This window comes from Echeneis naucrates, chromosome 14 (assembly GCF_900963305.1).
Source record: "Echeneis naucrates chromosome 14, fEcheNa1.1, whole genome shotgun sequence".
Lineage (NCBI taxonomy): Eukaryota > Metazoa > Chordata > Actinopteri > Carangiformes > Echeneidae > Echeneis > Echeneis naucrates.
This window is the reverse complement of record NC_042524.1, coordinates 7780469-7794041: the sequence shown is the minus strand read 5'-3', so window position 1 is coordinate 7794041 and position 13573 is coordinate 7780469. Positions and strand designations below refer to the sequence as shown.

The window sequence follows — 13573 nt, the reverse complement described above, 5'->3', positions numbered from 1 at the left end:
TCCTAACAATATCTGCTGCTAACTGCATTATAATCAGACAATTATGCAACCATACCACAAAATAAATGAATAAATGCAGCGAAATATTTTTCACTATTTTGAATGACTCATCAAGGAAATGTTTCTAGTACAGAATCTCAAGGCATCACCGTGAACCCTAACCTTCTCCTCTGCGTCTGTGTGCTGGTCCACGGTGCTCAGGGCGTTTTGCACTCTGGCCAGCCGGGCAGAGAGGCACAACAACAGGCTGACCACCCTCTCCAGGTCTCCGATGAACAGGTTGTACCTCTCCAGCTCCACGGGCAGGCAGCACTCACGGATCAGCGCCTCCAATGCTTCCCCACGGCCTACATTGTCCTGAATCTCTGCCTGCAGAGCAGCACGGGTCTCCTCCAGGGAATGCAGACGCTCTTTGATACAAGATACTAATAGATGCTGTTCAGGGAAGCAGAGAACAGAAATGTACCAGAGACTTAAAGGCATTTATGCTATAAAAATACTGACAAGTTAAAAAAATTTTAGTGTGGGGGTGAGGGGGAAGGAAAATTCTTACTGAACCCTACCACATCATTTTAGATTCCAAGTATTTTCAATATATTTTACAAAGAAATAAAGAATAAAAATTTACTGTAAGAAGTGAATTATCAGTACAGTCAAGATAAAATTGGGGCGGGGGTTGTCTGGCGAGCCAAACATTAAATTAGTCAGAGACACTGATAAGAATTAGACAGAATATCATGTGATAGGAGATACAGAGCTAAAATTTGCCAATTTGAGGCCAAATAGCATCCAAATAGTATCAATATGAAATCACAGACAACAGACCAAACTGTGTCCAATCCACAGTTTGGTCTGTTGTCCTGTTTGGTTTGTTGATATATTTACTGTATGTGTAGGAAAGGAGACCACAAACTGGGCTCATTTTCTTTTGTTAAAATATCTTTTTAATGCATTTTCTGTACGGATTGCAAAAGATTAGGAAATAAGGGACTAAAGATTAAAATGTAGGCATTACAAAATAAATCAATGATTACCTTCTTCTCAGTGATGTTAGCTCTGCTCTGTTGGTCTGTACATGGAGGTTTAAGCCTGTCAGGAACAGGAAGAGAAGAGGGTGCTTCAGCACCTGCAGCTGTCTCAGCACTAAAAGAAGAAAGACGTGTTTAGGTCAAACTTCCTCGCACCTAGTTGATATAACCGGTGACTTGTGTCATCACATTACAGAGCAGACATGCTCAGGTATAATTCTTGTGCCATTCACTTGATTGCTACACTGACTATATACAGATCTACATTCTCAATGTATTTGAGCTATGCAGCACTGGTGGAGCTCAGTTCTGTGACCATTGGAAACGTAGATCATATTTCCCGGTGAAACATTAAACTAGGAATTCTAATTACCTCGGCTTTGTCTGCCCTTTAATCAGCATAGTGTTGAGTTTAAAGTCATTTGAAAGGTGTGTGTGAGATGGATTATTCCTTCCATCCACGCAGCTCTGTTGTTGGGTGTGAAATGATGGAAAGATTTGAAATATTTACAAGACATGTCTAGTTGCCCATTGTTTTACAGCTATTTTCTGTGAAGGAGTCCCACAAATCATCATTCACAAGTTTTCTCAGGAGACTTCTCTAACATAGATGCTATAAATGCTCTCAACAGGCCACTAAAAGTTCAGCTGGTGTCGTATTTCAGGACATTCACATTTACCTTTCGGCAGCACCTCTCTGCTCCTGTTTCTTCTTGTAGTGCTCCTCCATCAGCAACGTGTCCTCTGACAGCAGCTGCTCCATCAGCATCAGCGCTGTCTTACGATTGGCCAGCGGGTAGAACCCTCTGGCCAGTGATGGGTCAGCCTCAACTACTGCTTTCACAAGCTCCTCCCACTGCAGCCTCTCTGTGGGCCCCTCCAGGCTCTCCATCTCACCCTCTGGAGCTCCCCTCTCCTCCATATCCTGGTTTTCTCCCAACTTCTCATCTTCGATGCTTGGATTTTTATCCTCTTCCACTTGCTGAGTGACATCTGTGTTGGTGATGGAGGAACAGGAAGTTGTCTGGGTTTGAGGAACCGAGCAGGTGGACTCGTCATCAGAAATGCTGTCATTCAATAGTGGATTCTGGGAGTCCTTTTTGATCTCTTCTTCAGGAGGGGGAACCCACAGCGACGGATCTGTCGTGATGCCACAGCTCAGAGACACTTCATGGTTTGGCTCAGGAGGTTGGGCGTCGTCGTTTGTTTCATCCACTGACTGCTCCCGCTCTGATCCACTCACAGAAGGAGAGTTCTTGACTCTATGGGAGCCAAATTACAAGTCAAGAGTTAGAATCAAAGCAGGACAAAATCCTTTTGCAGAATCACATCTACTAGAATTTGTTTTATCCTGGAGGTGGATACATTCAAACCGTCATAATTAAATGAGCATCTGTATCGATAGTCAAATCTTACCTGAGGATGGGCCTGTTTTCACCAGGACCTGCCTGAGGAAGGATGGACGGTTTGATTTCCCTCTCACTGGTCTCTGCACCTCTGGGCGATGATGGGTTGTATAAAGTCTCACTTGGGAGTCTGCTGGTCCTGAATTCATCTGTGGCAGGGCAGTGGGGTACAGAGAGAGCCCTGGACCGAGAAGAGGAGCAGGAGGCCGGGGAGGTGGATCTATTTGAGGACCTCACTCCTTCTGTGGACTCCTCCACTGGATCTGAGTTCTGCTTCAACAGGGGCTTTTTCTGGGTTTGGTTCTGTATCTGTCCCTGAGAGTTCTTTTGACTGACACCCTCTTCTTTTTCAGGTTCCTGTCTTACATATTGTTGCTTCCTTGCCCTTTCTGATCCCTGGGCTTTTTTGACCTCAGCAATGAATGAAACACTCCTCTGGTCTCTCTCAAGTCCTGCAGGTCCAGTTGAATGTCTCCACAGGTGGTCCAGCTGCTCAGAACTCTTACTCATGGCTGATAGTTTTGTTAATGTTGAAGTTCCAAGCTCTTCCATGGACTTCCCCCTCTGTGTAACCACACGGACTTGCCGCTGGCCTTCGGAGAGTGATTTCACCATGGTATCCTCAGTGGTATTTTTCTGTGCACTAAAAACAGACATTCTGTGTCAAGTGTAAAACATAATCCATGCAAGTCAGCCTTATTATTACTTTTGGACAGAAAGTGCTCCCTTTGACATGAAAACAAATAGTGTCCCATTTCTATTTTTATCAAGAAAAAAAAAAAGAATTCTTAATCAAAACAGAGTTTTGAGAAAACAGGTCAGCTCTGCTGGAGCAGGTGGGTGTTGACTTTCTAGCTCCGCAGTCAATCAAGTTGAGATTTACAGTCTGTGTTACAGCGCACACATCACTAACCTAATACTCTCTTGACCTAGAACGAAAAAGAACGCCCCACTTGTCTGCAGTTCTGGTACATACCTAGAGATTTCCATAGCTTTAACTGGGAGTGGATCCTCCTCATAGTTGTGTGCCTGTAGACCCAGAAGAAGCACAAATGAGTATGAAATTTTACAGCAACAGTTAGACATGGTTGAAAGAACATCCCATTCTCTTTTTTCTTACTGAAGTTGTTCTACAACAACAGCTGTTCTTTCCACTCTTTACAATGTGAGTTACGCTGAAAACATTCATTTTATGTCTCGACTTTAAGTTTTCCCTAAATACCAAAGATCATTTATTTATTTAATCATTTAAAGGCTTCTTTTAATAATAAGTACCCTGAAATTACTCTAAAATTAATACCTCTAAAGCTTGTGGAGTGGACGTTGATCTGTTCCTGAAGAAGCTAATACGCTCTGGTTGATCCAAGAGACTCTCCACTGAGGCAGACTTCCCCTGAGATGGACCTTGGCTCTCCCTCCATCTTGGCTGACTTGACTGGCCAGCATATTGACCAGAACAAGACTGTGCTGAGAAGAACTGTGCATACCTGTTTAAAAAAAAAGGAAAAGAAAGCAGATAATTTGAAATCTGCTCTTATGTTAACATGTCTTTGTCTTGTTTCTTTGTTTTTCTCTTTCAAACCTGATGGAGCTGGCGGAGGAATCAAGGATGCGTCCTGCAGAGTGGGGTCTATGGAACTTCTTCTTAGTAATTTTGCTTTCATTATTTCCTGATGCAGGCCTGGGACCCCAGTCAAATGGTTTCTCTCCCAGAGAGTGCCTCTGTCTTGGGGGAGGTGGTAACTGAGCTGATGGTTGCTGTGGCTCTGCCACTTTGTGGCCCGTTTTACGCTCCATATACTCCACCAGGGCCTTGTGTTGAAGGTGTTTCAGGTTCGTCTTTGAGGCACTGGAGGCTGAGAAGGCCCGACCTCTTGTCTCAAACATCTTCCTCCGTGCTGCAACCAGGCCCTGTTCCCCTTGCTGTTCACGTTCCTCTCCTTCACATTCAGCTGCAAATGGATACTCACTTTCGTTGCCAAAGGAGCGGCAAGCAGAGTGTTTGGGGGTATTGCCAATGTCGTTGAGTTTCTCCGGTTCAGAATAGCACATTTTCTTCTGCTCTGGAGTCAGTCGCTTCCTCCTTCCTCCAAAGTGTGCAACCTGAGGCTGGGCCACATTCGCTGGTCTCCCATTTTCCTTTTCAGTCTCTTGGTTTATATCCTTCTTATTCTCCTTCACTTCTTCCTTTATGCTTCCCCGCTCTGTCTCCTCCGATGTCACAGATGGCGTGAGTGTGTCCGTGGAAGTCTCGGAGTCCAGTGATGGGGAGAAAGTGTGAATAATTGCCGGCCTCAGTTCAGGTTTTTGCCTGACACGGTGTGGCCATGACAGCTGCAGGTCCCTCCTTTTAAATGAAGTCTCCCTCAGGACTTTAGACTGAGCATCCTTCAGCTTCTCCTTATAGTACTTCTTAAATGAATCATCCAGAGTGTTGCAGGCAACGGAGGTAATCTCCCCTTTGTCACTCTTCATATTATTTTGTATAGGTCTTTCATTATTGTTTATTGCCACGTCTCCATGACCTGTTTGGTTGAAGATTGCCTCCTTGCTTTTTATACTGAAATCAGTATCCTTTCTGGGCTGTAAGATAGCTCTGTTAGCCTCGGTGAGGTGATATAGAAGCGGGGTTGTTTCTTTGTTTATCTTCTCACTGGCTACATCTCCCAAGGAGAGACATTTCCCTCTCTTTGCTTGGTCTTCTCTCTTGTGATGGTTGTGCTGCTCCCTGCTTATTTGTGAGGTGACCTCGTTTGTTTGCGTTGATGAGTGTGGGGGGCTGTCTGGTCCACAAAAGAATATGGGATTATTAGTAGAGTGGCGGCCGATTTCTCGATTCTCCATCATGTCCATTTCTTCTAAGGTGTCCAAGCTACGAGTGGACTGCGACAAGGCAAGGGATGGTCTGTGATTCTCCTGATCCTGACCCCTGGTGGAGATTTCTTTGTCTTGGGAAACAGAGAAGAAAACTTCCCTCTCATCTGGAATCATATCGCTGAAAAAGTGAGAACTCTCTTGGAGAGGTCTAAACAAATCATCCATCGTGCTGTGACTTCTTTCTTTTTCTCTTATTCGGTACTTCTCTGACACAGTGGAGCTCTCACTCCCGGCCTCGGATCCACACACAGACGCAGAATATGTCCTCATACCTGAGTCAGAATGCTTACACACTCCTGTGACGAAGTAGAACTGACCCTTATGCTGGATGCTGCTGTTGATAACACTCTCACCAGCAGTCCAGGGGCTGGCTGCTCGTGTCACCTCGGACCCAAGCCAATCCTGAGCTGAGTGCGACCTTTTGCGCTGACTTGCAAAATGGCTACTGCTACCATTGGGCTTGTGGTGGTCTCCATTACTTCCACCACTGGTGGAGAGCTGCCGAGGTTTCAGGAGCTCAGACTGGTTTGTTCTTCGGGGAGGTGAACTGCTTCGGACATTTGTAGATTTCTGCTGTTTGGAGAGATCTTTGTTATCTATGATAAAAAGGTGTTCTGGGTTCAGAGGCACCTTGTTCTGATCATTCGGCTGGAGGTGATGGCGGTAGCTTGGTGGTGGCTGCTGTGAAGAGCCCCCCCAAACTGAGTACACTGGCTCCTTATTGAAGCTTGAGCTCCCTGTATCTGGGTTGGCCTTCTCAGGGCTTCGTGCATTCAGACCATGCTGCTGTGAATGGAGTCGAATGTAAGGTCTGGGTTGCTGTTGAGGCTGTGGCTGCTGGGGTTGAAAATTTGTACCGTGGTGGACCCTGCTGTTCTCCAAGTTTTTTGTGGCAATGAAGCTATCCATGCGTGCTGGGACTGGAGGAGGTTGGACAGGAGGGTAAGTGGTTTGGGATGGAGCTCCTAAAGGCACCTCTTGCTTACAGAGTGCTTTGTTGTTGGCATGGAAACTGCCATTACCGTTGTGGTTTTGGTGGTTTACAGAGGTGCTGGTGTTGTTGCGATAGTGCTGAGAAATTGCTTCCACAGAACGATAGAGCTGGTCCATGGTCTTTGAATCAGACTGCATACTTTGGGTGGGATGACAAATGGACTTTACATACTTCAGATCAGCATAGTGGCTGAAGGAGCTGGACTGTAGGTCGTCTGGGAGGAAGGGAGAAGGGTAGTCTGGTGCTGTGGACCCACCAGAGAAGGAGCTGTAGGCAGAGTCTCCTTTGCCGTGTTGGTGGTGGGTGAGTTGGTCAACAATGCTGCTACTGGACTTGGCTGGGGAGAGCCGGCTGACAGGCAGGCTCAGAGGATGCAGGTCCAGGTTGCTCATTCTCTCAAAGTGGAAGTTGTAGGAATCCATGGAGGACATGGGAGGATGGCAGGAAGGGCGGGGTTTGTATATGTATTGTGAGTGTGTGCGCACCGATGCATGTGTCTGCCTTGTGGGTGAAACTGGGGAAATTACCACCAACACATTTGCACCAGGTTGTCCGTCACACTTGTTGCTAATTAGGTCATTTTCCTGCTTCCTTTCTGCTTACTCAAATCCTCTTGAGATGGTCAGTAGCTCCTGAGGGAGAAAACATAAACACAACATAAACCGGCCTGGAGTCTTAACTTGGGACTCACACTTCAGCTCAAGGCTGAAATGGTTTGACAAGGTATGTTTGTTTGACAGCAGGTAAATAATAGCAATATAACAAATGGCTTTGTGTTGTCTCACATACCTCCTAGTACATAAATATTTAGACTACTTTGAAGTAGCATGACAATTTACCATAAACACAGACTTGTGGTAAATTCACAGCTTGGCATATTGTCTTTGACGCAGTGTTTGATTGCGGAGAGGTTTCTGCTTCCACACATTTAAAGTGCCAGAAGGCAATAATAATAAGTCACCTGTGAAAATCTTTGCCAAGCATTTCAAGGTCAAATTCCTTCTTCTGGAGAATTTAGCTCTGTTAGGTAGCTCCATTTGTAAAGACAAATCATGCACCCATTTTAATTTTTCTTTCTCTGCAGAAGCAGACAAAGGGTCTCAGGTAAAAATATCTCATGAAGCAGAGATGCTGGCACATGGCAGCAATGAGGAAAACATTTCAACTTCAGATTTCAAGTGTATTTTACTCTTTATTCTTCTGACTTTATCACACAATGTCACTGGCAATGTTAATTATTGTGTCATTTGATTTTACAGGTTGATAGCTGTTTGAAACTGATTAAATCTGAGTATTTTGATGTAGTATAGCACTGTCCTTTAAAAGCGATGAAGGTAAGGCATTTAAAGTATGTTTGCCAATACAGCAAAATCTAATGCCTTCTGGTTTAAAGGCCATTAGAGCTCTTATACTGTTATGTAAAAGTTAAGATCATCATGTGAGCAAGATATAAAGTTTTATTGGTTTTCTTGTTTCATGACTGACACAGTTTAGTGCAGCTTGGTTTTGTAGGTCAGTATTATTAACCACCTGCTGAAGGAGTCTGTTTGGCGTTTTGCATCAACAAGGCCTCTAATTAAGGGCCCTGAGGTTGGCAGAGCACATTGCAGCACACTCATGAAAAAATGTCCGGAATTCCATATGCAGCTACAGAAAAATGGGAAGATTAGTCATGTGAAAGATGTTTATGGCCTTCTTCAATAGCACTGTGGTCTTTTTCATTTAACATTCTAGGGATGTTCATTTTTTTCCTCAAGTGTAACTACTTCCTTATTTTACAGCTGAGTCATGGTCAAGAAAAAATTCCCATTAAATATTTGCAAGTATGATCAATAATCTTTTGGCCTTTCAAATCAAAAAGACTTTACCCAAGGATAAATCTTTTGATGATGATAAGTCAATTAACCGCAGTTAAGATTTCAGTCCATGGCAGCTTTCGTCATTCAAATCCTAGTAGATGCTTCCGAACTGTTTCTTTATTCATTATATAAAAAAACAAGTTGAACAACCCTCAGATTCCTGTAGTCCAGTAATTCTTGTAAACCCTCTGCCATTTTCAATAACCTTGCATGTTGATGCCAGGCTTAGGTTTTAAAGTGGACTCAAATGACAGAAGTAATAGCTTTTCCTTTGGCATACATGCTTTTTGTTGACAGTCATCAAGTTAAGGTTACATACCCATCATGCCTACCAAAATGTCAAAATTCCCAATAAAACAAATGCAAGCCAACCAGTTCATCCACTCTGACATGGCAGGAGGAAAACTGAGCCTCATCACTGACGGGAAGGGCAACAAATGCAACAAATGCTGCGCACATTATGCTTCTTTTTTTAAAGGGTTTTACAGCCGAAAGCAACACTGACCAACTAACACAAAAACCCTAAAGTGAATTAGGATTTATCGAATTTGACTGACCACAGTAAACTCTTTTATAATATATTGCAATGAGCCAAATTTTCTCAGCATTTTTAAGTTTCTTGGCCAAGCTGGAAAAGCTGAATCAAAGATGATCCTAGGTGGTCGTTTTGCATACAGACAAAAACCACCCCCCAAAAGCCTTTCAAACTACAGTATTAAGGGGGATTCCATGTATTTATGAAGGGCCTTCTGATCTTTGGTGTGTCCGGGTGTGTGTGGGTATGTGGGGTTTTGTGTGTGCGTGTGTGTGCACCCCTGCATGTGTGTGTGGTATCCAGCACTCTTCCCTCTGCTAACAGAGAGAGGCTCCCAAACAGGGGAGCGCTCAAGTGGAAGTGATGGAGGGGACAGGCAGTGACAAAATGTACAGAGGGGAGAGATGGAGGGAGGGAGGGTGAGGCAGAGGGTGACTGGCCCAGACAAATACCCTCACACGCAAACCACAACAACAAGAGACAAGTGAAGTGAACAATGACAGCAAGAATGCTGAACACAAAAGTTGCAGAGACTGGATCAACAACAGCAAGACTGACTGGGAACAAGTGATCAGCTTCTTGCTTCACAGGGCTATAAACATAAAAAAGGAGCAAGGAGAAAAAAAAAAGGAAATAAAACTCACCTAAACTTTGAGGCAAAGTTGCTGGCCTTCCTTTGTTCCATTTTAGAAATAAATATGTTTCCGCAGATTCAACCTAAATAAAGATTAGGCAAATGCTTTCTATCTGTTTCTCATTCAGAACAACTGTCTTCCTCTGGAGAAGGACCAGACCAAGTAACCAGGATAGCCAGATATTAGAGGGAAGACTTCTGGTGAGTCTGTTCTCCCCCCACCGAGACCCGAGGCTGCCTAGCTGGAGCCAGTGATTGGCCAGCCTATGACGTCCGGCTCTCCGATGCACAATGAGCGCAGCGGAGGGAATATTTCACTGCTGCAGATAGCTGCTAGTGCTGCCCGCCGCCTGAACAACACAGAGAGAAGGGAGGAAAGAAAGAGAGAGCGAGAGAGAGAAAAAAAAAGAAAAGAGGCCTCGCATTCCTGGCTGGCTTCAAAGACGGAGAACAGCCTGGGCGCCATTCATTCCCAAGGCCCTGAGCCTGGCTCATGGAGACTTGCCAAGGCAGGAGGGAGACCGGAGGAGGGGAGGGGGTAGCAGTGGTTGGATGGGTGACCTCCCAGCCTCCACCCCGGACACACACACACACACAGACACACAGACACACACACACAAAAAGCCACAAAGACCAACTATCCCCCACCATCACCCTCATTTTGCTCTTATTCCAAACAACCATTACTCTCCCTATTTTCTAAGGTCCCTGCTAATGACCTGACAGTTATAAGAAAGTCAAACAGCTAATCATTGATATCTGAATTACTACCACAGGAAACTTGAATTAAGGTCATCATTTATTTTACAAATAACAGAAACGTTGCCTTGTTCATGTAGTCATTACATTACCAAAAAGAAAAAAAAAAAAATCTCTTTGTTCTGAATAAGTGAAGAAAGTCAGAATGAGTATGAGGCTAAATAGAGGTAAATAGATATAAGGCACCAGTTGACATTCAATGAACCATAACAAACATTTTAACAAACTATCGAACGCTAATTTGCTAAACTCATTTTTAATGACACCATCAGGTCATGTGATGGTCTCATTAGTGTAGTTCCTGCCCTGCTCTATTTTCTTTTATGTTTTATTTATGCAGTTTTTCTTCCTGTCAGACAAATGGGAGCAAAGACTTGCATCCAAGCTATTACTGAAACCACTGAAGTTTGTCCTGTAAAGATGATTTAGGATCGATACAAGCTTTTAACCAAAGTGTAAAGTTAGCTGAAAGTCTTCATATAAAAAAAATGCACCAGCTAGCCAGACAAATGTGCCATAACCTAAATTTCAATCTGAAAGTGAAGAATTGTTTAAGGCCTACTTTATAATCTGTGTCAATGCCAAACTGAATGCGGTGGTGGTTTTAGGTCTACATGTGACTGAACAAGAGCTCCACAACAGGGGTCAATGTTACAGAGAAACATGTAAACAAGGATAAGCTCATGACTTTCACCTTCTGCCTGGCAACAGAGCTCTCAACAGTATAGTGGTGTTAGCAAGAGAGGGTCAGCTGTAAGAAGCAGAGGAATTTAAAGAGCGTCTATTTGAAAAAGAAACATGGTCAGGAAAAGTGTCAGGCGAGGACACATTTTAAAGAGGATTGCATTTATGAAAGAGTGAACACAGGCTGAGTCTGACGGGGAGAGGGAGGAATGAAGGATGGGGAGGGGGTGTTAAATTCTTTCAGATTTCTTTTGTCTTTCAATAGTGATTATGTGCTCCGTGTTCCCGCATGACCTTCACCATACAGCCACGAGACTGGACCACCAGGCATCTGAGAAGCAGAAGGCAGATATTGACAGAAGGAGAGTAAGAGCATCAGACATAAAGGACAGGATGTCAAAAAGACACCACAGAAAGAGACAGAAGGGCTGATGTCCTTGTAGCCAATGAACCAACGAGCAAGTCAAAACCTATACTCTTGTTGGTTCAGCTAACCTTCTTCCTTGTTTGGTGATCATGACGATCATGTGAACCGCCTAACATCTGACTGCGGCGCTAAATGGAATAGCTGTGCCTTCCAAAACCTGCAGTTACAGCTGGTGACTCAAGTGGAAGCTTTCATGAAAGACTCTAACACCTGCTAACAGAAACTCTAGAGCAACAACAACAACAGCAAAATACAAAAACAGTTGTGAAGAAGATGAATAACAACAGTCAGGCGTCATGTATTATTAGAGCAGGGCCTGTAATACAAAGATAGACTGGTCTGTAGATTCCAGCAGGGCTAAAGTTTTGTTCCTTAGTAAAGTAGAAGATTAGTAAAAATAAAGAGTGACACCATACCTGCAGGCTAACTCGGAGGGAAGGGCCACATATCTATGTAAGTGACAGCTGCTAAACAGCACCACATAAAAGAGAAAGGCATGTGTCATAACCTGAGAGAATTTTTTTTTTAACTGAAAGTATGCTTACTGGTTTGGCTTCTTGACAAAATGGTGTGATTATTTGTTCTTCATCAAGCCGAAACAACTGGTTCATTCATTGATTATTCATAATTATGGAAGAAGCTTTTAAGCATTTTAATCAACTGATCCTGCTTTTGTTTAATATGAATGCATCAAGTGGGTATCACTAATCATAACCAGCACAATGCACCATGACAGCAAAAACAATGCTGAAGACGAGCAAGTTGACTATTACCCACAACTCTCAGTGTATAAGGAAATATTTTTACAGTACATCTTAGTCTAGGGGAATCCTGTTAATGATTTAAGAGTGGCTGTATATAAATTAAATTGCTCCACCGACCTTTTTGTCCATAAAAGCCTTCATCACAGTATGACCCATTATATGTACAGTGCAGTTATTACTTGAGTCTCCATTATCCACTACTGAAGTGGCTGCAACTACCAAATACACTGAAGAGACTAAACACAAAGCACTAAAACCTTTGACCTGCTGTTCTAACATCAGAAATTTCTCTAAATCTGTGAGCATGAAAACGGATGAAGGAGGCACCACAGCAGCACAAATGCTCGGCTATGACTTCACTTCTGAGCTCAAGTCTCCCACGGGACCTGAAAGACATCATTCCCATTGTCTCTGATCAAACAGAAAACAAAGAGGAAGCTGTTTTTGAAAAGGTGGAAGTGCTCCGGCATTGAGACAGACAGAGAAAAGCATCTAGTAGCGGGAAAAGGGGAAAGCTGTGTTGCCATGCAGGGTTATCGCCAACGTCTGCAGTGTAATTCCTCCTGTATACGTGTGTCAAACACAGAAAAAGACAGAGAGATTTAACTACGTCCGTGTGCGCAGGAGAAAGATGCCCTGGCTGCGTGTTGCTGGGCAGTGCTCACATCAGGGTCTGAAATCCAGAGCTGACCAAGACAAGCTGTCACACTCAAAGCATTCCTGCACTGAGCTGGCCTACATACCTCACACTTAACATTTAGTCTACTTGATTTAATGTTGATGCTGAAGCCAAATTTACATGTTCTCACTACTTGATATTAAATGCATGCGTGTACAATTGTAGCTACAACAGTGCTTCTTCTGTTCTCTGGTGATGATAGATAACAGCTCTACTACCTGTAGCACCGGAGGCTTAAATAATAATATGCACCCACAAACAAGACTGATAAGAGTATATTAATAAGTTAAGCCGCCAGAAAAAATGTCCCTCAGCGTTCTGCATCCTCCCTGGTCAACCATTAACCAGGAACTGGTTAACCAGGACACGCCAGTGCCAGCATGTGGTTTAAAAATGAGCACAGACCTCTGGAATTGATAAACTTCTTCAGAACTTGAAGTAGCTTCTGAGAAGACAATTACTTTTGTATTAAAGACCCCCAAGGGACTGTAATATGATCTAGTCATGGTGAGTTTAACTGGATACTGTAGAAATTCCTCCGCACAATAATAGCAAAAGGCTGCAGGCATTTTTGTGTGCAAGTGTTTTCTTATGTGTGTGTGTTAGTCCATAACTGGGCAGTGGAAGTTCATCATTACTCTAGTATATCGTTTTCACCATTTGGTACATGTACGAATATTTCAGAACATCCTTACGCGAGTCAAAGTAGGTGTGAAATTATTAAAAAAAAGGGCAATAAGACAACCTCTTGATCAAAACAGTTACAGTACCCCTTGAGAGTAAGAGATTACTGTGTTTAGAGGAAAGGTGTGATGCCGCCAAAAACAGGGGAGCTGCAGAGACTAAAGAGGGACAGGACCAGGAATACATGAATGGAGAATGAGAAAGAAGAGACTTGGCTCAGCAGGAAGCTGAAGACAAAAAATA

General features: G+C 43.6%; 1 protein-coding gene across 3 annotated transcripts in view; it reads right to left on the bottom strand.

Moving 5' to 3' along the window:
- Positions 1-13573, bottom strand: part of shroom1 (shroom family member 1) — a 30054-nt gene that overhangs the window by 3727 nt on the left and 12754 nt on the right. Inside the window, exons 1-8 of one of the 3 annotated variants that reach the window (XM_029520055.1) lie at positions 9344-9660; positions 4017-6937; positions 3735-3921; positions 3411-3463; positions 2445-3077; positions 1709-2290; positions 1035-1143; positions 163-435 (exon numbers count right to left, since the gene is read on the bottom strand). In XM_029520055.1, the coding sequence (XP_029375915.1) occupies positions 163-435; positions 1035-1143; positions 1709-2290; positions 2445-3077; positions 3411-3463; positions 3735-3921; positions 4017-6736 (4557 nt within the window). In that variant the 5' untranslated portion in view covers positions 6737-6937; positions 9344-9660. Of the gene's footprint in view, positions 1-162; positions 436-1034; positions 1144-1708; positions 2291-2444; positions 3078-3410; positions 3464-3532; positions 3554-3720; positions 3922-4016; positions 6938-9343; positions 9661-13573 lie in introns of those variants that run through there. The other 2 variants (XM_029520056.1, XM_029520054.1) reach the window with 2 other exon arrangements.